At 41.6% G+C, this 25,080-nt stretch overlaps 1 protein-coding gene across 4 annotated transcripts in view; it reads right to left on the bottom strand.

The window, feature by feature from the left end:
• Positions 1–1,261: 1,261 nt before the first annotated feature.
• pcdh19 (protocadherin 19) overlaps positions 1,262–25,080 on the bottom strand; it is a 56,696-nt gene continuing 32,877 nt past the window's right edge. For all 4 annotated transcript variants that reach the window (XM_087799078.1, XM_087799077.1, XM_087799080.1 and 1 more), the window contains exon 5: positions 1,262–3,610. In XM_087799078.1, coding sequence (XP_087655204.1) covers positions 3,057–3,610 — 554 coding nt within the window. In that variant the 3' untranslated portion in view covers positions 1,262–3,056. The remainder of the gene's footprint in view (positions 3,611–25,080) is intronic.

Below are 25,080 nucleotides of genomic sequence, written 5' to 3'. Positions count from 1 at the left end.
AGGGAATGGCAAATTAATTATAGAAATGAAGCCAACCTCCTTGTCTCATCAAACACTGTTCCTCGCTTCACACTCACATCTGCGAGGAGACGCTCCTGCATCTTTCCTCGTCTCCTTTTCAGAGTGAAGGAGAACAAAGTGTGAGTCCGGTGTCATCACTCCTGGTTTGGTTTTCGATCTGGAAGATTCTTGCTCTGGTTTGAACGTCACGTTAATTCTAAAGGTTTGGTTAAACCTTGAGTTGACCTCGAGGGACGATACTGACCAACATAAGGAAGTCGGTCTCATGTCGTGGAACGTTCTGCTCATTTAAAGCCTCATAAAGTTTTGCTCTTGACATTTTCTTCTTCACTCTCAGAGATACCATGAGAAGATCTAACCGCAGATGAAGAACAAAAGAAACGTTTTCACGCTGAGAATATAATCGTCTTGTTTCTTAGACGTTTTATTGTTAAGCAGCTTTCGCACTTCTTTAAATCTGTTAACCTTTGTGAAGATAAACAGAAAAAAACTCTTTTAACTGTCAGGAAACCTTCAGAGAAAAGCTTCTGTGGAAAACTATCTCACTGCTATCTGTAGTTTCTAAATGAAATACTTGTAAAGAAAATAATGATTTACATTTCTACGAACTGTATTTAGATGTTTTCCTGGAGTTTACTTCGCTCTTTCGTCTAAAATCCACTTCCCGTCAATTAAACTATGACTTGCAACGAAACTAACACAGATGTTGAGTCTCTTGTGTGTGTAGTTGTGATGAGATTGTGTAGCTTCAAGTTGGTGCAAGAGGCTCAGAAAGTAAACATGAATCAAATGACAAACCTGTCGTTTGTCCCGAAGTGAGGGAGCAGCTGTGGAGGCGGGGCTTGAGGGGGAGAGTCTGAAGAAAGGTTTTTGAATGCAAAATGTAACGTTTCTGATCAAATCTAATCCAGCGTTAACAAGTGATGAACACATTTCCTTCTAATCCTCACTTTAAACCCCATCATAGCATCAGGACTTTAAAAGGAATTATAACATTGAAATATAGCGTCTAGATTCATGAGGAAATATATTTTTTTTACTGTGAAATTCATTTTATTTTGAGAGACAACCGTGGCAGGTTTATCTTCTGCCTCCAGGCTCTGATGTGAGCAGATATTTTTACAGAGTACGACCTGCAACACTCGGATCAGAATCTCAGCGACGTGTGATGACGACACGAGTGTTCAGAGCTTCAGTCTTTGAATGATGGTCGAGAACAAAGAAGACGAGACGACGATGATCACATTTAATAGTTTAATTATAAGCTGCTGTATACATTCAGTGATTATTCCAATTTTCACGTTGCCAGAAGCCAAGTGTGAGGCCAGCAAAACATTCAGCTACAAGATCTAGTTCACGTGTTTCCCATTCAAGCTTCTCACGTTTCACTGTGTAGCATCAAAACCATATTGCTGACGTACGAGATGTTCTTCCAGGCGTTCATTCAACCTTCAAGTGGTGACGCGAGGAGCCCTGATTGTTCCAGTGACTTGAACCTGTCGCCGAGACAAACTAACACGACTGTGACTCGTGCAAAGCTACGTTGATGGTCCCTCACCAGAGCCTGGACTTGATAACATGGACGCGGTTCATCTGTGACCTTTAACCTTCTCCACACCCTTCAGCCATGAAGGTCTGTTTGCATCTTTTTGGTTTTCTTCTCACTCCATCTCACTGACACACTTCGGTTGGTGCTGAAATCGCTTTTTTGTGTTGTGTAAATTTTTTTTGTTCGGTTTTGTTTTATTATATATTTTTTTGTTTTGGATTTTTCTTTTGTACATTTTCTAGTAGTCCACACAGAAATCGATGGCACAAGAACTGACCAATAAAAACTCTTTACAACAAGGTAGACTGCAAGTCAACAGTTGCCAGGGGTCACACGGTAAACAAAAATAAGTTCATTTCCAAAAAGATCAAAAAAAGAATCAAATCATGTTCAATATAAAAGCAAAAGACAAATGAATAAAAGCAAGTTAATCTCAAGTATAACTTACTCATAAAATAACCACACATCATTAAATATTCTCATTATACATTTTTAAATTATTTATAAAATATATTTTGGCATGTTTTTTTTGTTGTTTTTTTTCTTTGTGTTTGTGTAACAAACGCTGCTGAAGCTTCAGTTGAACACCGACGTCTGTTTTTTCTGTCGAACTAAACATTAAAGGGATTGTCACATAACAACAGGTTATTAAAAATGATAAACCCTATACAGAGTTCCACATAGCAAGACAAGAGTGACGATCCCTTCTATCCTAGCCCCATAATCAAAAGTCAAAAAAGTACAAGACCAGAGCGTTGAAGTCCTACTGTGTGCTCCAGTCGCTACAATCAAGTTTGAGCTCAGGACACAGTCTTTTTTTCAAACAACTCAATTTCAACACAAGAATTCGTCCTGCTGCCAGTTTTCAAAGCGACTCGTGGATAAGAAGAGTTCATTCGTCTCCATTTGTGATGAAGTATAAATACTGCGAGAGGGACGAGCGTTCCCTCAGGTCTCCTCACCATTGCACAGAAACATGTGGAAGAGAAACTAAGAAGAGTCTTAAGATGAACAGATGACTATCGATGACTATTTATTACTCGGACAGAGCTCACTATACAAAGGAACAAAGCGAGTTTGGCAGCTTGAACAATCTGCAAAACCAAAGAAGGCAAATAGCAATTTGTGATACAAAAGTCGTTTCGAAGGCATAACCGACTGTCGGACCCGGCGTGTCCGGACCCGTCCTGCTCTGGCACGAGGAGCCGGACGGCCTCTCTGGCCCGAGTCCAGTCGGCAGTGACCGACCTGCCCGTCCACTGCAGACCGATACAAATGAGAACAAACAGAAAAAGCGACTGCGACTACAACAAAGCCACGTCCACTACCTTGGCATGAGCACACGCTGGGCTGCAGCACAACAAAGTTCCGGGTCCGAGCTGATTGTTGACGTGTGATCGTGTCTCTATTCCACAGCAGCACTGTTCTATTGCAGGAGGGTTTGCGTGAGCGGACACTCGTGTGAGCACGTCTTCTCATAGAGAAGCTAAAGCACGATGTCTTTCAAGCGCTTGGTGCTCGGAGACTCTTTGTCGCGGCCGTCGTGCAGCAGAGTGTTGATCTCCCTGACGGACGGCTCACTGTCTTTACCCTCCGGCTGCCGCAGGAGGCTGTGGTTGGCGATCCGCTCGGCGTCGCGGCATTTCAGGGTGTTGTAGGCGGACGAGGGCTTGGACAGCGGGCTCTTCAGGTGCACCGGGGAGGTGATGGGGCTGGAGGCCTCGCGACCGTTGCCAGCTTCACGGACGGCGCCTCCGTTGGCCTTCGGGCTGCACACCTGAGACTCCTGAGTCCGCTTGAGTTTAAACTCTCCTCGTTCAACGTCCTCGGACCCGTCCTTGCCGAAGGTGGCAAAAGTCCTCTTGGCGGTGCCGTCCTCGTAGTGCGGCACCTCGACCGTGGTGGCTTCGATGGACAGGGCGATGACGTTGCGGCCGTGCTCCGGTGATTTGGCTCGTGCCGGAACCCGCGGCATCCAACAGCGGTCCGAGTGGCCCAGAATACGACACTCGTCCTGGCAGTGGAACCCTTCAATGGGATCTGCAGGAGAGAAAAGAAGTCCACGTTAATATTATAGAAGAAGGAACCAAGAGGTTGTCGACTGGAAATGAGTGAACCCAGACCAGGTCAACGGGATGATTTGATAAACTGTGGGTCGAAGCCCAGCAGGTCATTCACAAAGCAATCCTTACGATCATCAGCATCATCATCATAGTTTTACATCATTCATATACAGGACACAGTGGGGTCGGCCCTCCGGACCTCCTTGGTATGACGTTCTGGACACTCGGCCAAGTTGATTCCACAAGATGTTTCCAAATCTCATTATATAAGTTTTTTTCCCATGTCTCAGTGTGTGTTTAGCTTCTCCAGTTGCTGGAGAAGTCTAGGATGATGTCAGTGATCTTGGACCAACGACCCTTTACGCCACAACAATATTCTCACATATATTGTGTTGCAGCGAAGTGTTATCTTAGCACCCAAAGATCTACCATTAGTTTGTTAAACACGTTTGTAACGAATCAATAGCTAATAACTCAACATATTATGGATGATAAATGATGTTTAATGATGTTTAATGAAAGAAGATAAAAGTTAATCCTTCACGCTGGTGACTCACGTCAGATAAAACCCTGTAACGACTCGTCTTCAACTTCTCTTTCTAAAGCTGACACATGTGAGACGCGGTCGAGGCGGCGAGAGATGATCTGAGCCGGACAGATCTTCCTCAAAGTTCCTTCAGATAAGGAGTCGCAGAAGGTTTGCTCAAAGTCTGGCAGATTAAAGAAGCCGTCAAGGAATCTTTGTCCAGTCGACTCTCAAAAGACTCGTGGGTTTGAGGATGAAGGGATGACACATGTCAGGTTCACGGGGTCGACATCAATATAAGATGCTTTGAATGAGGCTAATGTCCAGCTGTAGCTCCGAGATGAAGAGTCTTACACGACTCCTTCATTCCTGGATGTGGATGAGTTTAGGGTTACAAGCTGATAACATGTTGTGCTCTTCTGATACGTCAATTTAATTACGTCTTGTTAGATCTAAAGTGCATCTGCAGCACTTGTATAATGAGTTCTTCTGTGGAGCCGAGCCCTGATGAAACGTGGCAACATGATCTCTCACAGAGGGAGACACCAGACAAGATCCGGGGCTGGTCGTCGTCTTCCTTTCACTCCCTCCCTCCGTCATCTGGCGCCGACTCATAAATATGTAATGATGTTTAATGCTGAAGCAAAAATAAGATTTGTCTCTGGAGCATGAAACTACTTCCAGTGTTGGTTATGCAAATAAACATTTTCCAAACAATCCCATAATACTTTTAATGCGGACTTGAACCTAATAACAAAGTATTTGCCCAAAAATCTTTAATATGTATCACAGTTTTAATTTAAACTATCTTTAGTTCGTTCATTATCCAGTGATGTGTTCAAATACAATAAGACTTTCTCATTCTGCCGTCTTTAAATAATCCCATGATAATCAATCAAAATGTCACAAAACCTCGACGTCGAGCAAATATCAACTTCATGTTCGACTGCAGCTGCCTGTAAATCTTGAGGATCAAGTTTCCAAAGTGAAGCGCAATGACACACTTTCCAGCTCCCCTGCTGGGTCCTGTATCTGAGCGAGAGCCAGCCTCCGCTCCAGAGGCCCAAGGTGACAAGAGGAGATTGTGTGAAGGGATTGCCATCGACCTAAATGCATACGCTTACATCTGGCAATCGCAGCTTGACAGATCACCTAATTAAAATTACTAATGATCTGTTTTTCTCCTTTTCTTTCCTGCGCTCGTAGCAGGCGACTCCGCAGACCCCCGGGATCGATGCTTCAAAGATCGCAGACTGGCTTTCAGGTACTGATACGCTGCTTCTAAAGAAAGACCCACTCGCTCTAACTGAGCGACGACAGGGAGTCGACTTTACTGAGCGATACTTTAAATTGTCATTTGATCTTTTATAACGTAATCGTCACAAGTCCAGTCATGTCAGCGCGGAAACACCTGACGGTTAAAAAGAAACAAAACCTCTTCAAGTTGTTGATAAAGTTTTTCCAGTATTGCTTTGATCGCATCAATAAAAGCTTAAATCAATACATATTCATGCACCGATGATGATATGTTACGGATCATGTTAGAGGGTGACAGCCGACGACTGTTTCATGAAGCTTGAAAAGAAAATGGTTTTAAAGATGTCGAACACATGTCAGGCACGTGTGGTTTCTGGTAAAAATAGAAGAAAGATTGAAATAAAGATGAACAGAATAGATCTATGACATGAAACACTTGATTCACCAACACTGTATTTATCTCACAAACATCCACGAGTCGCTCGTCTGATGCTCTCACAAACAAAGATGGCGACGCCAGAGCGACTGGCCTCAAGTTGATGATTTTCATTCACACTCTTGAAATATTTAATATCAAACATGAGGCCAAGTGTCTGAGTAACTTATATAGAGTTAACTTTCCTCCAGGAAACTATAGCCTGCGCTGTAAACGCCGTCGTAAAAACCCAGAGTGCCATTAAGTCTCACACATCCTGCTCGGCTCCAGCTTCATAAAACACGGATGCGTCTCTGAAAGACTGGAGATGAATTCCAGGGAAAGATTCCGTCAACCTACAAAATGCGATTCACTTCGTGCTTCCTAAAAATCCATGATGTAAGGAAGCGATGAAAGCATCTCAGCAGCCGGTTTGTTTGTATCTTGTGCGAGAGACGGTGAAAGAAACTCCTGCTGAGAGTCTGTGTTCACCATGATCAGAATGAATGAGCTGCCAATCATCCTCTCCAGCACGAGTGGAGCATGTTGTAGGAAGTCCTTGTAATTATATCCATGGATAAGGAAGTATGCAATAATTACTGAGCGACGCTTCACAAGTACAAGATTAATGCTGGTGAGAAGAAGCCGAGCTGTGAGGAGACACACGAGAGGACTGACCCGAGATCCGATGATCCCTCAATGAAAACAAGTTTGTTTGGCAATAAAATCAACAAATGATGACGATTAAGAAAAGAAATATCGTCCAAATATTTCTTCATAACATAACAAGTGTTTCCTGGTGTCATAGAAGTGCTGCTTGAACCTGCTCTTGATGTTTCTTTAGAACGTGTTCAAAATATATTTCACAGTTGGGTCTAAAACAGGATCAGGTTCTGTTTCATTCTGGATCTGGTTCAGGTTCAGGGTCAGGAGAACCTGCTGAGGACCTAGGTCAGGGTCAGGGTCAGGAGAACCTGCTGAGGACCTGGTTCAGGGTCAGGGTCAGGAGAACCTGCCGAGGACCTGGTTCAGGGTCAGGGTCAGGAGAACCTGCCTGAGACCTGGTGATGTCACTTGTTTGAGTCGACTGTGACTTTCTTCAGTGGCTCTGAAGCGTCGCTCGTCCTCACGGATCCGATACAAACATCTTGAGAGTCTCATTGTGACGAACGTACGACCATCGATTGTGTTTCCATCCATCAAATGTATTCTCCTAATCTTTTCTTCTATTGTATCGTCTTCATACTTGACTCTCGAGGTCTTTTTGTATCTTCTTTTTTCTCCACTTTATTCTTCTCCGGGAAGAGCGACTCCAGCCTCAGTGTTCACTCCGTTACCAATTTGCAGTCAGGCAGCCGACTGATTCAATTCTGACATTTCCTCAATCAGATAAAAGTGTCCGACCGCGATAGCTTACAGATCTCTACCTCAGCTTGGGAATCCCGGAGCCTGACAAGCTCATCGCTCAATTTACCCTCGTGCTCCACGTACACGTCTTCTTCAAGTCCGACTGCTGGAGGCGCTGTTTTGTGTCCCAACATGAATCAGCAAAAACAAATCAAGAGCAGAACAAAGAAACCACTCGTGCTTTTGTTGGATCTCTTCTTTCAGGACGACAGTCGAACACTTAACAAGACACTTGTTTATTTCCAAAGAATGAACTGAACTCATTCATTCTTTCATCTTCTTATCGTCACACAGAGACACACAACCATCATGCACACACACACCTGGACAGTTGAGACTCGATCAGTCGTCTTGGACTGTGGAGAGTAACTGGAGTACCCGGAGTAAAGCTGTGCAGGTGCAGGAGAACATCGTAAGGAAGACGACATGTAGCCTCGAGGCTTGACTGCAAACATCTCAGTGTGTGTTTTAACCTCAACACAGCCGTGTTTTCTTCACACATAGATCAAAAACCTTCTCAATCCTACTTTCAAGCTCACGCTGCCAATTTAAAATAATGTCAAGCTTCTCCACGTTAACCTTTCAAGATCCATCCTTTCACCTTCTCGTCCTTCTTTATCGTTCTTAGCTCAAACTATAACATCCCTAAATGTCAGTTTTATTAAATATGATTTGTGAAAACCACAGTAATGTAGAAGATGAAGTGACTTAATGTATATATTCAAGCTCAAGACTGACATTAAAGATAAAAACTATTAGATACACATAAATTAAATAAGCAATGCGTTGAAATCATATTATTCATTTTCAAGAGAACATATGTTACAATGATTTGTTATCTTGATGATCAGCAGGAAACATTTAGAAAAGACTTTATTAACATCGTAGAAATCCTGAAGCATGAGTCACTGATATATGAGTCCATGAATCTCAATGTTTTCAGTGAAATACAAGCAACAAACGTCCAGAAGATGAAAGTCTTCTCGTTGCTATTCCGTCCTATAACTGAGACTGAAACTGTTGTTTTCTAATTACTCTGCAAATTAATTTTCCATCCTGGCAGTCACATGGCAGAGATTGATTAAATCTAAATTGGTGCTACACAGATCGAGATGGAACCTCTGATGCGGGCGCTGATAGCAAGGACACACATGCAGGAACTACAGAGTGTGTCTGCAGACACACAATATCCTGTCTGCACACAATCTGCTTTTTAACCACACATTCTACTACACACTACGATTGCATGATGACAACAAACTGTCGACTCACAAACACGTACGACCTCTCGACTGATATTTAGTTACAAAGCTATGAGGCGTCATTAATAGGTTTGTGTAGTCAAAAGTGTGTTGTTGTGTATGATGATACAAGGATACGATATATAGGGATATACAGTGATAGTGCAGTAACAAGTATATATATGTAGTATTGTCCAGTACTTGACTCTGGTGTTGTGATAGTGTAGTAACAAGTATATATGTGTAGTATTGTCCAGTACTTGACTCTGGTGTTGTAACAAGTATATATGTGTAGTATTGTCCAGTACTTGACTCTGGTGTTGTGATAGTGTAGTAACAAGTATATATGTGTAGTATTGTCCAGTACTTGACTCTGGTGTTGTGATAGTGTAGTAACAAGTATATATGTGTAGTATTGTCCAGTACTTGACTCTGGTGTTGTGATAGTGTAGTAACAAGTATATATGTGTAGTATTGTCCAGTACTTGACTCTGGTGTTGTGATAGTGTAGTAACAAGTATATATGTGTAGTATTGTCCAGTACTTGACTCTGGTGTTGTAACAAGTATATATGTGTAGTATTGTCCAGTACTTGACTCTGGTGTTGTGATAGTGTAGTAACAAGTATATATGTGTAGTATTGTCCAGTACTTGACTCTGGTGTTGTGATAGTGTAGTAACAAGTATATATGTGTAGTATTGTCCAATACTTGACTCTGGTGTTGTGATAGTGTAGTAACAAGTATATATGTGTAGTATTGTCCAGTACTTGACTCTGGTGTTGTGATAGTGTAGTAACAAGTATATATGTGTAGTATTCTCCAGTACTTGACTCTGGTGTTGTGATAGTGTAGTAACAAGTATATATGTGTAGTATTGTCCAATACTTGACTCTGGTGTTGTGATAGTGTAGTAACAAGTATATATGTGTAGTATTGTCCAGTACTTGACTCTGGTGTTGTGATAGTGAAGTAACAAGTATATATGTGTAGTATTGTCCAATACTTGACTCTGGTGTTGTGATAGTGTAGTAACAAGTATATATGTGTAGTATTGTCCAGTACTTGACTCTGGTGTTGTGATAGTGTAGTAACAAGTATATATGTGTAGTATTGTCCAGTACTTGACTCTGGTGTTGTGATAGTGTAGTAACAAGTATATATGTGTAGTATTGTCCAATACTTGACTCTGGTGTTGTGATAGTGTAGTAACACGTATATATGTGTAGTATTGTCCAGTACTTGACTCTGGTGTTGTGATAGTGAAGTAACAAGTATATATGTGTAGTATTGTCCAGTACTTGACTCTGGTGTTGTGATAGTGTAGTAACAAGTATATATGTGTAGTATTGTCCAATACTTGACTCTGGTGTTGTGATAGTGTAGTAACAAGTATATATGTGTAGTATTGTCTAGTACTTGACTCTGGTGTTGTGATAGTGTAGTAACAAGTATATATGTGTAGTATTGTCCAGTACTTGACTCTGGTGTTGTGATAGTGTAGTAACAAGTATATATGTGTAGTATTGTCCAGTACTTGACTCTGGTGTTGTAACAAGTATATATCTGTAGTATTGTCCAGTACTTGACTCTGGTGTTGTGATAGTGTAGTAACAAGTATATATGTGTAGTATTGTCCAGTACTTGACTCTGGTGTTGTGATAGTGTAGTAACAAGTATATATGTGTAGTATTGTCCAATACTTGACTCTGGTGTTGTGATAGTGTAGTAACAAGTATATATGTGTAGTATTGTCCAGTACTTGACTCTGGTGTTGTGATAGTGTAGTAACAAGTATATATGTGTAGTATTGTCCAGTACTTGACTCTGGTGTTGTGATAGTGAAGTAACAAGTATATATGTGTAGTATTGTCCAGTACTTGACTCTGGTGTTGTGATAGTGTAGTAACAAGTATATATGTGAAGTATTGTCCAATACTTGACTCTGGTGTTGTGATAGTGTAGTAACAAGTATATATGTGTAGTATTGTCTAGTACTTGACTCTGGTGTTGTGATAGTGTAGTAACAAGTATATATGTGTAGTATTGTCCAGTACTTGACTCTGGTGTTGTGATAGTGTAGTAACAAGTATATATGTGTAGTATTGTCCAGTACTTGACTCTGGTGTTGTAGTATTTACAGACCACATGACTCTTGAAGTCGTAACTACTTTCATTTGTTTTCAAACCAAAATATGTCCAAACATCAGCTTTAAAAGCTGCTGGACTCACAGTATCCTCTCGTCCTCAGTCATCATTCTTACTTTAGCTGTGGAGGACGTGACGACTGCTGCCATCTAGAGACCGAGAGTTTAATTGCGACACAAAAATTAACGCTGTGATTATTTTCACGTCATTTTTAATTTAAAATTAATTAAACACACAATGTTGAAATATAATAGAATGTAATAAAGGTACTATAATCCAAATACAATATGATTTCAAGCAGGAACGGACACAGTGCTGTTGAATATCAACTGCAGTGAAATATGAAAACACATCATCATGTGACTGACGTGACGCAGACGTCGACTCCTCAGTCTCGATGCAAACGAAGCGAACGCCGTCGCTCCTCATCACAGCCGAGCTGGTGGTCCGGCACTAACCAGGCCGGACAGTCACACTCTTGGCTCGTCTACTGGCGACTCACGAGCGGGTCATGATCGCTGTGGATCTGCGTCTCAGTTCTCCACCGGATGAAGATCCAAACAGAACCACGAGCGTCGCTGTCGTCTCGGCCAGTTCAGTGGCTATAAATCAGCCGGAGGTCTGGCTGGAGCGGGGGAGCGAAGATGGAGTGTGATGGTCTTGTTTTTACAAACAGTGGAGGGGCAGCCTTTCTGCGCCACCAGCCATCATTCTCTGCACAACAGCATCGCCTCCTTCTCCCCGAACATCTGCTCCATCGCACCTCAGATCCATCCTCCTCTCCTCCTTCTGTCCTCTCCTCCTCTCGTCACTGATGTCTCGTGGACGTCACAGCGATTCCTTCAAATCTTCGCCACTTCTCGCCGATCCGAGCGAAATCGTTCGACTCTCGCAGTCAAATATTAATTGTGGCAGAGATTAGAGGCTCGTCTCGTTACCGCAGACGAGGAACTCGTGGCGACGTTTTCAAACCATTTGCACCAGTTAAATATGAATTATTGACGGCGCCGAGATTAAAGCGCAGCTCGAGCGAAACCAGAGCGTTTGAATCATGTGACTCACATAAAGAGTCCACGATTCATCTGTCGACGCTAAGGTAGCATCCTAGCATCCACGTGCTAATGTGGCTAGCTTGTTAGCATCACCTGTACGACAGGTTTTCATGTTTTATTATCATGTTTTTCACCAAGATTCACCTCCAACAACAAGTATATCGATTAAAAAATGACAACTTTAATGAACAAACAAATGACTCTTGTATCAGCTTGAAATGATAAATGTTTAATGATAATGTTTGAAGTGTTTTGACATTCATGTCACATGTGGTGAGAGTATAACTAGAATATTGAACATATAGACACAGTTTATTTTTAATAGAACTTACAAATAAATTGGTCTGTAAAGTGGTTCCTGCTCCTCTGCATGTCTTCTCTTGATATAAAATTAATTTGTTGTATTATTTGTTTTGTTCTTCAATTAAACCGACCTTATCAATCATTATCCACAGGTTTGTAGTGTATGATGTTATTTGTTTCTATTATATTTGAGAAGGTAATAATATCCTTACTTACAAACTCTCTTTCTTCTATTTTCTCTTTTTTCTTCAGGCCTTCCATCATATCAAGGCCGTCTTTTTATTGATCTTTTTTCTCGACGTCTTACAAAAGTCGCTTCTTGAGAAATATCTCGGTCTGAAGATGAAGTTCATTGAAAACTAAGATACTATGAACCAGCTTCAGTATTTGTATCCACTCATGTATCGATGAATAATAATAGTAACAATATGTAACAAGGGTTTCTCGCTGCAGGCTCGACCAATCACGCGCCGGCTGCGCATAAAGAATGAATATCTAAAGTGTTGTTGACAAACTCGGCACTTGCCTCTAAATTGCTACAAACAGCATCTGTTAAGCAGCTGCGGGAGAAGAAAAGGCTTTTGTTTTTTTAATCATGATGTCACCCGCAAGTTTGCTGGAGAGCCACCGGCCAATGAGAAGTCTCGTTGCTGCGACGCCACACGTGGGCGAACATCACCTTATTGTGCAGGCGAGCGTCCGCGGCACCTGGAGGTCGAGCGGCTCAGAAGCACTTTCCTCTCGCTCCAGGTTCTACTATTGACTTGCAAGACACGTGCCGCAGGGAAGGACTGCAGCGCTCGCCGCCTCAGCCATTAAAGCACCAAGAAAAAAGACTTTTGACAAAATCCTGCTCAGACTGAAGACCTCAGTAATGGTTTGTATCAGAGTTTAACGAGACGAAAATACTCTCAGAATAAAGCAGCGTAGAAGGTTTGCCGTTAAACAGTGGAGAGAGAATTATAAAGCAGGACTTTTGTGAGGCACTTAAAGTCAGATTATATATATATATATAAAATAATACTTTGATTTTGACGTTTTATTGTTTATATATATATATATATATATATATATATAAATATATATAAACATATATAAACAATAAAACCTCAAAATCAAAGTATTCATTTAACTCATAGTGTTAACTTTTATATATTAAAAGATTATCATAAAAAAAGCATAAAAGAAACATTTATTAAAAATATATTTTCAAAAATGTTTCAACAGTTAATCCACATCTACCTCATGCACTGCTTGTACTTTGTTGCTGTGTTTTTAGATTTTAGTTATTCCAAATGTGTATATATTTATTTATATACATATATGTTTATACTGTGCACTTTTGTTGGGGGTACAAAGTAAGAATTTCAAGGTACGTAATACCTAAGACAATAAAACACTTTGAATCTTTGAATATTTGAATCAAATATCAAACTGAAGAAAAGTTCTCATAAAAGATCAAATGTTATAAATACTTGGAATAAAAAAAACTACATTTCAAGCTGAGTTTCAAGCTAAACCATAACAAAGACAATCTTTTGACACTAACTACTGGAGGCTCAAACAAGGAGTGAAATCATCTGATTGAACGTGTTGAACGTGATCTTCTTCACTGGATCGACACTGGAGTCTGTAGATGCAGCTTCATCTCATCACAGCACGAGCTCACGAGGACATCTTTAAATACGCCGCGACAAAAGCAGTGTTTAAGCTTGACCGAGCTCTCGCTCATCTTCTCCTGAACCCCTGAGTGGAGCAGCAGAGGCGACGAGACTTTAAATTACATTTTTAATGGGGACGCATGTGAGGGTCGGAGGGAGAAGAAAGTTGCACACGTTGGATTGTGATCTTAGAGATTTCAAAGTCTTACCAGTGACTTTTTGAACGTCTTAACGGCGAAAGGAAGTGAAACTTTTTGAAGTGCAAATCTGGAGCAAAAAAAAAAAATAGAAGGAAATCTCTAATTATCTCCAGAGATGAACTGAAATACTTCTGGATAATTATTGTTTTACAGATTCTCCAAAACTTGAATCAATATTTGCAGGAATATTCAATATTTCAAATCATCTCTCGACAACAGTTCAGTCGTCAACAAAAACACGGAATATCTTCTGGAGAAACGAAGAAAATCGTTGTTTTTGATCTTCATCTTCTCGCTTCTCTCCGGCGCGAGATCGTCGGGAAGTGAATCCACGCGCCCACAAGTTAACTTCATTCATTTACATCATAAAGATTGTTTTACATATAATATTGTGCTGCAACTAAAAAGAGATTTCCTTGAGGGCCACACATTAGCATAATTATCATATCACATAGCAGGAATAATGGAAATCAAGTCGTGTGAATTGTATGAGTTTAAGTGTAATTGTGCAGCGCAATGACTTTAGAGCACTTTCTTTAATGTGGGCAGAAGAGACGAGTCGCTCGGACGCGCTCGGCGATGCAGCCCGCGAGCCAAAGATGACTTTTAAAAGCCCGATGTCGCCTGCCTGCTTAGAGGGGAGGATCAAATGTAATGAGCGAGGTCGGCTGCTTGTTTTAATGGCTCAGGAAAGACTCTCAATGGCTCTTTTTAATGATGTGCTTCTTCTCATGCAGTCCTCGTTAAAGACAAGGCGAGCAGGAGGACAGGGAAGGATCTGTGGCTCCACTGACGCCCAACATCCTGTGTGAGCGCCACCTGCTGGAGCACCTGAGCCTCAGCGCCACAAATATCATCAAATGTTCCTCGTGCAGTAACGTCCTGCGTTACATTTCGCTATAAATAAAGTTTATTTTTCTTTAAAGTCGTCGCGTGAGGAGGAAAAATAGAAAAATGTTTGCATCCTGTACAAACAACTCGAGGGTCGTCATGCATTTGATACAATTCTCAGGATGAAGATTGATTAACAATAGTAGCCTTTAAATCTATTGAATCTATTTGTAATATGTTATGAAGTTACTAGATGATTGTGTTATAGTCATAAGTGCAGTAATAAATAAAGAGTCATAAATGCATCATATTGATGAAAACACCAGAACTACAGACGTTATATAACAGCCTCACGAAGGCAGTCGTGTAAGAACGTTTGAAACGAGAGTAAACCTGGTAAATAATGTCCTTCTGCAGCTGCTGGTCAAACAGCAGGACATGTTCAGTGGTTGTGGCTCCACCACAGGAACGTTCCTCCACTGACTGCACCAGGACTGAGGGAATGGGATCTTGGACACCTGTCACTTCCACTCGGCTGCAGCTTGTTGTCCTGCCACACGTAAGACCTTCCATGTCGCAGCTCAGCGTGTTGTCATGAGAGCGCACGGGCCCAGAAAAATCCAATTACTTCCGGTGTATCGGACGCGGCCACCACCGTACGTACGCCACACTTGCTCATATCAACCTGCATATGCCCACGAGTTCCTGCCTCCTCCTGCTGGTCCGGACCGTGTGTGCGGAGCTGCTGCGGTTTAACTCTGCAGACACGGATCGCGACGCATACGGAGTCAGATCCTCATGCACCGAGTCTTGCTGGCAAACGTCCTCCTTTTGTCCTCGACTGACTGCGAGTCTCCTGACGTGACCCTCTCTTTCTTCCTCCATCTCCTCCATCTCTACCTGCTCCTCTTCGCGCCGCATTACCATGTCCTACTTACAGGGGCGGCTGGAATTATCTGGGCGAGCAGGAGGATTAAAAGGAAGCGGGAATCTGGGGAGAGGTGGCGCGGGCGGCGTACGGTGACAAGATAAAATGGAATCTAAAACACACCGTCCTGCCTGACACAGAGTGGAAGTGACTGGATGAGACGACACATTCTATTAATTATGGAAGTGTTCGCTGGAGCCTCCGGTGACAGACGGCGACGGCTGTAGGTTTGTCTCGCGGTCGTGTCGACGCTGATGCTCTTGGAAGTTAATAAGAGTTTGTGGATCCGAACGGCGGCGGATCTCACTCACGCTGAGTCTCTCAAAGCAGGAAGTAGATGAGTTTCTCTTTACGAAGGAGCCGTGATTCATCGCAGCAGGTTAGAAGGTTGAGCTTCTAATTCATCTTCTTCCCACGCCATCTCCTCCTGCAATCGAAGCTCCTCAGAGGACAACATCTCGCCAAATACATCAACCTCGTCGTGAGAGCCACTGGTTCAGCAAATAGATCTGAAAATATCTCTTTGAATGCTCGGTTTATTCTCATCCCAGCTACTCAGGGTGAGAGGCGGGGGACACCTGAACACGTCTCAGGACACACAGAGACAGAAACATTCACTCACTCCTACTATTTGTTTATAAACCGACCTCTGCATTTGTTGGAGTTTGGGAGGAAACCGAAGTACCCGGAGTAAACACACGTTCTAGCTCCACATAGAAGGCACCCGGAAGGGAACCAGCAACCTTCTCGTGTATCACCCTGACAAGAGTCTCATCCACCGGGCTGTGGCTGCAGACCTCTGGCTCCGAGACCTCGTGGAGATGTTGAATTACAATGTGAAGCTGCTCCGCGGGTCACCGGGAGGACAGCGAGGAAACCGTGACACTAATTGGTGAATGAAAGATTGTAATGATCGACGTGGTCGGGACGACCTCGCTTTAACCTCCTCTTAAACTTCTGCCGAGCAATAATCCCGGCACATATTGCCGTGTTCTGCAGCTGCAGCGGAGAAGCAGGAACAAGAAGCGTCTCCGTGACTATAAAACATTTTTAGAATAAATGATTTGTTGAATATACATGAGGCAAAAGGGAGAATATGGAAATATTACGGCAATAAGCCTGAGGAAGTAACATTTCCCGCTCACGTGTTCCCTCTAGTTGAGAGGCTCGGAGGAAACGATGATGCCGGGATGAAACCAAATCAAGAGGAAACAGGACAATGCTGCGTCCAAATAAGGGTCTGTATCTGGAGTGGGTGAGGAGGCCGAGGAGGTTGAAGCTGCTGCTGCAGGAGACCTCCTCGCTCTCCTGGCACAGCTGCACTGATAAATGTCTCTTTGTATTCTGAAGCTGCCATGATTTCCACATGTATGTGGACGTATGTGAGGAAGTGTGTGAGCAGAACATCCACACAATGCTGCGACCGACACACACGTCTTGGGTTGGCGCCCCAGAGCTGCCACGACATGCTGGATGTGCAGCGACTGCAGGCTTGTCTGTCTCTAATTCTGCCCTATTTGTGTCACACGTGCACTTCTGTCGCCGCGGATCTCCATCAGTGACGTGTCCAGCTTAAAGCTTCACATTAGTGCCTCTGGATTAAAGGACCTCTTGGACACTCGGACCGCATCACCACAAACATTTGAGCTGAAACCACAACATATTGTTGCAGAATCTTCAGTCAAACATAACAGCAGGTGCTACACTAGCATGTTTGTGGACCTTCTTCATGGACCTCATGGATCCGCGTCACCGTAACTGCTCCTGAACGACCGTCGGTTCTACTCGTAATGGAGCTGATTATATCTGGGCCGCGGGCCAGCTGCCAGACTCATCCCACAGAAGCTGAGTCCGGCTGGTGTCTGATATCCTGGGAGCCCTGGACGACTGCGTCGCTTTGGCAGGAGCTTCACGAGCATCTTGGCCACTTCCAGCCTCACAGCCAGTCTTTGAACGTAGCATGAGCGAAGCACGAGCGAAAAACGAGCGAAAAACGAGTGAAGCATGAGCGAAAAACGAGCGAAAAACGAGTGAAGCACGAGCCAAAAACGAGCGAAAAATGAGCGAAAAAAAGAGTGAAGCACGAGCGAAAAACGAGCGAAAAAAGAGTGAAGCACGAGCGAAAAACGAGCGAAAAACGAGTGAAAAATGAGCTAAAAAAGAGTGAAGCAAGAGTGAGAAACGAGCAAAAAATGAGCAAAAAATGAGCAAAAAATGAGCTAAAAATGAGCTAAAAATGAGCAAAAAATGAGCTAAAAAAGAGTGAAGCAAGAGTGAAAAACTAGCACGAGAAACTCAAAGTCACATTCCACTGAGCCACGGATCAAACTAAAAAACAAAAACAATCCTTCGTCTTTACTTGATGACCTCAGAAGGTCATGTGAGCGTTGATGTGTTTGTCTGTAGATGAATCAAGAACATTATTCTTTTAAAGAACGATGATAAACTCATAATTAAGAAGAATAAATATATATTTAAATGACATATTTCTAAAGGTGTGATCGTTAATAATGTTTGTATATATAGTAGATATATCTATATCTAATATTACTTCATGAAGCACAGATTTTGAATTAAAGAAGGAAATATCTATACGGTAAAAAAACAAAAACGTTCTAAACATGAATCAGAAAAACAAAATGAACAGAAAGTCAGAAAGTTTAAATGTATAAAAAGACACAAGTCTTCATAATTTCCTGTTTTATAGTTTTTCTTTGACTTGATAAAAGCGTCGACTATTCCTTCAAACAGTAAACAGACAATAAAACACGTGAGGAATATTGACTTCATCTCTGAGTGGACGAGCTGCTTGGCAGAGGTCTGAACGCTCCCTTCAACAGAAGCTACTATTTATTATCCTCGTGATTCCAGACGTGGAATATCAGTGTTTGCACGTCATCGATCCTAATATCAAGAACGTCAAGTTGACTTTCCTGAAAGTGCACTTTACACACGGAAGACTCTTAAAGTAGCTCAAGTTGTCACGGTGACGGCGCGAGCATCGACTCGGCGTTCGGCCGGCGAAGGAATCCTGGCAGCGACGCGTCCGTTGAGCAAACAAACCACATGATGGACAGCGCTGACTCATCGTTTGGCCGAACCGTCGCTGACTCGGCTTCTTCCCACCTGCAGCGACTCCGAGGAGATCGTTTGGTGGGTTAGGTGTTGAGAAGCGTCCCAGCCGGTCAGGGGCGGAGGGTGGGGGGGTGAATCAGACACTAATACGTTCACACAGCGAGGAGCAAAAACATTTTCACGATGATAAATGAAGACAATTACTGGAGCTGCTCTAATAAACAGAGCTGCAGGAGCAGCAGGAAATCAAGGCACGACGACACAGACTTAAGTGATAGTTACATGGACAGATAAGATTATCACTGTAAAATGCTAATTGTGTGGAGATAAGAATTGCCTGGCGAGTGCAGCGAACATTATCCCATTACTGATACAATAACAGTGAACATGCTTTATCTCCAGCTCAGCCAGATTACGCTGAATTAGTCTGACACGGAACAGCCAAGTATCACCGACTGTGAGAGAAATCATTTGTGTTCTCGCACCGACGACCACAGAGTCGCCATCAATCCTATCGTCTCTTAATTAAGATCCTCTGATCAATGCAATCTTCAGAGGATCACACGATAATGAGCTTTTTTCAACATGTTTTCCTCAACACTGCAGATGTTTACGTCCAACTTTTAAAGTTTGATCTTCAGGCAGAAGCAATCGATCATCTTCTCGTCCTCATCAATCATCAATCATCAATCATCAATCATCAATCATCAATCATCAATCATCAATCATCAATCATCAATCATCGATCATCAATCATCAATCATCAATCAATCATCAATCATCAATCATCAATCATCAATCAATCATCAATCATCAATCATCAATCATCAATCATCAATCAATCATCAATCATCAATCATCAATCATCAATCAATCATCAATCATCAATCAATCATCAATCACATGATCACGGTAAAGTCATGCTTTCCACGAGCTCATCGTCGGCCATTTTATCTCATGGTGATGTGAAGGTTCAGGAAATGAGTGATAAAAATAAGTAGGTAATTTGTATTTATATTTATATAGAGCTTTTCCAGACCAGGGTCACAAAGAACTTAAACAATCAAAACAATACTCAATAAAGTACATACTTTAAAGATCAAGATAAAACTGATAACACAACAGGAGTTCCAGAAAATCAAGGAAAAGCCTGAAATCTACAAAATAAAACAACATTTTCTGACGTTAAAAACTTTTAAAATGTGATCTTCAGGCAGAAGCAATCGATCATCTTCTCGTCCTCATCAATCATCAATCATCAATCATCAATCATCAATCATCAATCATCAATCATCAATCATCAATCATCAATCATCGATCATCAATCATCAATCATCAATCATCAATCATCGATCATCAATCATCAATCATCAATCATCAATCATCAATCAATCATCAATCATCAATCATCAATCATCAATCACGGTAAAGTCATGTTTTCCACGAGCTTCCTGTGATGATTTAGAAGCAGATTCTTTCCTCTGACCGTCATTCTGATGAAATATGACTTGAGCTTTTAAATATTTAAAATATTATGTATTTATTCTATTTATATATATATTATATATTTACATATAAGCACTATTGTTAAATTATTTGTATTTATAATTGATATACATTATTTATTATATGCAATATTTATAATGTTATTCATTTATTCTGTTGATACTATATTGCACTATTTTTAACTTATTAATATTTATAATTAGACTTTTTATATACATCTCTCTTCTGTGTTTTTTAACGGTTGCCAAGCAACGAAACTGCTGTGTTTTCAGTGCAATGACAATAAAAGAAAGTGTCAAATCTAAAGCTCATCGTCGGCCATTTTATCTCATGTTGATGTGAAGGTTCAGGAAACGATAAAAGTCAAGAAATCTACAAAATAAAAGAAGATTTTCTGACGTTAAACAACTTTTAATTCCTAACGTCAGTGAATCACAAACATCTCTCATTTCATGACTTTCATCTTCAAACAGCAGCTGTTTTGATTGACACACGTCTGATCCAATCACATCTCTAAGTGCTCCACTTAGTGGGCGGAGCTTATGACAAAGAAAGCGTCCCATTGGTTGATGTTGTAACTTGTGGTCCAATCGGCTGTAGCTTCACTAACATGTGTCTGTGAGTGTGTAGAGTCAATGAAGTTGTCGTTATGTTAACACAATCAAACATGTTAGAGTCATGTGACCCAAGACCTTGAAGAAGGTAGAATCCTCGAGTCACATCTGACTAAACAACGACTCGTAGTTTTGAACGACGTTCAGGTTCTGGTTCTGTTCAGACTGTTGTGTTGAAGTGACGACAACAATCTTCTCAAGTGTGTGTCTAAAGCTTCTGTCAGTGTTGCTACGGCGACGGCATCAACACGACGTCCACAGTCTGATGTGTTCACAACGACACACAACAGTGTGTTCACAACGACACACAACGGTGTGTTCAGATCGACACACAACGGTGTGTTCACAACGACACACAACAGTGTGTTCACAACGACACACAACGGTGTGTTCACAACGACACACAACAGTGTGTTCACAACGACACACAACAGTGTGTTCACAACGACACACAACGGTGTGTTCACAACGACACACAACAGTGTGTTCACAACGACACACAAAAGTGTGTTCACAACGACACACAAAAGTGTGTGCAGAACGACACACAACAGTGTGTTCAGAGTGACACACAACGGTGTGTTCAGAACGACACACAACGGTGTGTGCAGAACGACACACAACAGTGTGTTCAGAGTGACACACAACGGTGTGTGCAGAACGACACACAACGGTGTGTGCAGAACGACACACAACAGTGTGTAGATCCGGAGACTTCCTCCACAGGATGAGTCACGACTCGTCGTTCGCCATCCTCACACGTCGCGACGCTCGTCTGATCTTCTCTCGCTTCTCCGTGATGAACTTTTAACGACACTTACACACACTCCACAGGTTGTGTACACACACTCACACCTTGTGTGGATACACACTCGGCCCATCGACTCCACACATTACTTCTTCCTAATCTCCCTCCTTGGTCCAGGATCCTCCTGATCCTCCTGATCCTCCTGATCTCCATCTGTGGCGAGTGTTCCACAAACAACGTGATTCACTTGCTTTCTGCAGAGATTATTAACACACCTAGCATGCGGCGCCGTCATGAATAAGCAATGCAGATCCTCGCCGCTGTTTTCTCGCTGCGTCTGTGTTTCCTCCCTCGCTCCGTCTCGCCCTCCGTCTTCAACTGAATGCAGGGATTGTCTGGAAAATGAGCTGTCAGTGCAGACGCATCACAGCGAGGCTGGAAATAATGAACTATTGCTTTGATCTGTTCAACGTGTTCGTGACGAGATCGTCTCAGCTGATCTACACATGATGTCATCAGTGTCACGTGACGGAGCAACAACACACATGGAAGTGTGTAGGAAATATTTCATTTTAATTTCAAATATCTTGATCGATTATAGTTGAAAATTGTTTGATTATAGTTGAAAATTGTTTGATTATATTTAAGAATTGTTTGATTACAGTTGAAAATTGTTTGATTATGTTTAAAAATTGTTTGATTATATTTAGAAATTGTTTGATTATAGTTGAAAATTGTTTGATTATAGTTGAAAATTGTTTGATTATAGTTGAAAATTGTTTGATTATAGTTGAAAATTGTTTGATTATGTTTAAAAATTGTTTGATTATATTTAGAAATTGTTTGATTATAGTTGAAAATTGTTTGATTATAGTTGAAAATTGTTTGATTATAGTTGAAAATTGTTTGATTTTAGTTGAAAATTCATTGATTATAGTTGAAAATTGTTTGATTATAGTTGAAAATTCATTGATTATAGTTGAAAATTGTTTGATTATAGTTGAAAATTGTTTGATTATAGTTGAAAATTGTTTGATTATAGTTGAAAATTGTTTGATTATAGTTGAAAATTGTTTGATTATAGTTAAAAATTGTTTGATTATAGTTAAAAAATTGTTTGATTATAGTTGAAAATTGTTTGATTCTAGTTGAAAATTGTTTGATTTCAGTTGAAAATTGTTTGATTATAGTTGAAAATTGTTTGATTATATTTAGAAATTGTTTGATTATAGTTGAAAATTGTTTGATTATTTTTAAAAATTGTTTGATTATTTTTAGAAATTGTTTGATTATATTTAAAAATTGTTTGACTATATTTAGTAATTGTTTGATCATTTAAATGAATGGTATCATTGTCATCATCCCTTTATTTTCAATGCTTCTAATCATTTTCTTTGAAGCTGTCAATCAACAGAAACACCTGAATCTTCTGCTTCTTCCTCGCGCAGCTCTTAGTCACCGTCAGCCATTTTACCTCCACAGGCGCGACATTAGACGAGACAAATGAAAATTGATGCGCGAGTGTCGTTCGGATCTAATGAGGAGAAGATTGTTGTTTCCTCCGCGAATCAAGGGACGAGTATTGATACCAAATTGGATCAAATGTTCTGGGTGATCAGTCAAATCTGCGCTCCCGCAGGTATCTGCTCACCTGTCAGAGAGTTTCCTCTTTTATTTCCCGGAGACTCTCATCTCTCCATCTCGGTGTTGTCAGCACAACTTCCCGTTGCTGTTTCCCAATTCTGACACCTGTCAGCGTTTCCGTGGCGAGATCAGAGAAGTGCAAACGAGAAATGTTCCCGTGTTGAATTTAGGGCAAGTTTGCCGCAGAAACATGTGGGAAGAAGCTTCGACTCGTCTCTAAATCCAACAGGAGGAGGAAGTGCTCGACTGGAAGTTGCCAGACGTCAGTCGGAATGTTTGCTGTCAGAGCGAGTGAGTGAAAGAGTGCGACACATGGGGGGGAAATCAATTAGGAGCAGAGGAACCCTGAGGATCTGCTGATGGAAGAAGGGAATATGGAGAAGTCTGAGGGGGAGATTCCACTCCTGGCTGGAGCACCAGAGGAGGAGAAGAGATAGAAGAGAGATTCCCTCCAGAGGTGGAGGCCAAGAATATGTCAGAAAGAAAAGAGCTTCGTTCTCTGCTTCTCTAATTGAGCGATCCAGGTCCCTTTGAGCTTAACAAGCCACGAGAAGAAGCTGCTCACGCTTTGACCTGGAAATCGTTCTTTAAGCAAAAATCACAATCGGAGAAACGTCTGAACGGCATAAATCTTTGGTAAAACCACATCATGCGCTGGATCCCCCGCAGAGAAGACTTAACAATACAGGATCCTAATCCTCAGAACCACATCCGGCAGGAATTAGAAGCGACGACAGTGGAATGAAGTCGTGGAGAAAAGAAGGAAAGAAGAAGAAAAGAAGGAAAGAAGAAGCTCTTTTTCATCATCAACCTCGACACTGACGCATCTCTCGTCACTGACCTTAAAGATCAATGTTTCCTTCATCGTCTCTGAGCAGAAACACGTCTGCTGATCATCATCGATCCGAAGACCTTCTCACTTGTTCCTCAAACATGACCTGCTGTTGATTCAGGTCAACGTTTAAAACATGCAGAAGCTCTTAAGACTCTGGCAGACGTTCAACCAGCAGAAGACGCTGAAAGTTACCTTGGAACGAGAGAAATGAAGAGAGTTTTCAACGGAAGAATGAAGGAGTGCTGGACGAACGCCAGGTACTACACTTTCAATGGAGGCAGAGAGGGAGAGAAAGAAGGGAGAGAAAGAAGAGAGAGAAGGGAGAGAAAGAAGCGGGAGAAGGAAGGGAGATAAATAAGAGAGAGAAGAGAGAGAAGGGAGAGATAGAAAGAAGAGAGAGAAGGAGAGATAAAAGAGAGAGAAGGGAGAGAAGAGAGAGATAGAAAGAAGAGAGAGAGAGAAGGGAGAGATAAAAGAGAGAGAAGGGAGAGATAGAATAGAGAGATAGAAAGAAGACAGAGAAGGGAGAGATAGAAGAGAGAGAAGAGAGAGAAGGGAGAGATAGAAGGGAGATAAAGAAAGTAAAGAAAGAAGAGAGAGAAGGGAGAGATAGAAGGGAGATAAAGAAGAGAGAGAAGGAGAGATCGAAGGGAGATAAAGAAGAGAGAGAAGGGAGAGATAGAAGAGAGAGAAGAGAGAGAAAGAAGAGAGAGAAGGGAGAGATAGAAGGGAGAGAAGAGAGAGAAGGGAGAGATAGAAGGGAGAGAAAGGAAGTAAAGAAAGAAGAGAGAGAAGGGAGAGATAGAAGGTAGATAAAGAAAGTAAAGAAAGAAGAGAGAGAAGGGAGAGATAGAAGGGAGAGAAAGAAGAGAGAGAAGGGAGAGATAAAAGGTAGATAAAGAAAGTAAAGAAAGAAGAGAGAGAAGGGAGAGATAGAAGGTAGATAAAGAAAGTAAAGAAAGAAGAGAGAGAAGGGAAAGATAGAAGGTAGATAAAGAAAGTAAAGAAAGAAGAGAGAGAAGGGAGAGATAGAAGGGAGAGAAAGAAGAGAGAGAAG

This window comes from Callionymus lyra, chromosome 9 (genome assembly GCF_982586985.1).
Source record: "Callionymus lyra chromosome 9, fCalLyr1.hap1.1, whole genome shotgun sequence".
Taxonomy (NCBI): domain Eukaryota; kingdom Metazoa; phylum Chordata; class Actinopteri; order Syngnathiformes; family Callionymidae; genus Callionymus; species Callionymus lyra.
Note: the sequence above shows the minus strand (reverse complement) of the source record. Positions and strands in the feature narration are given on the sequence as shown.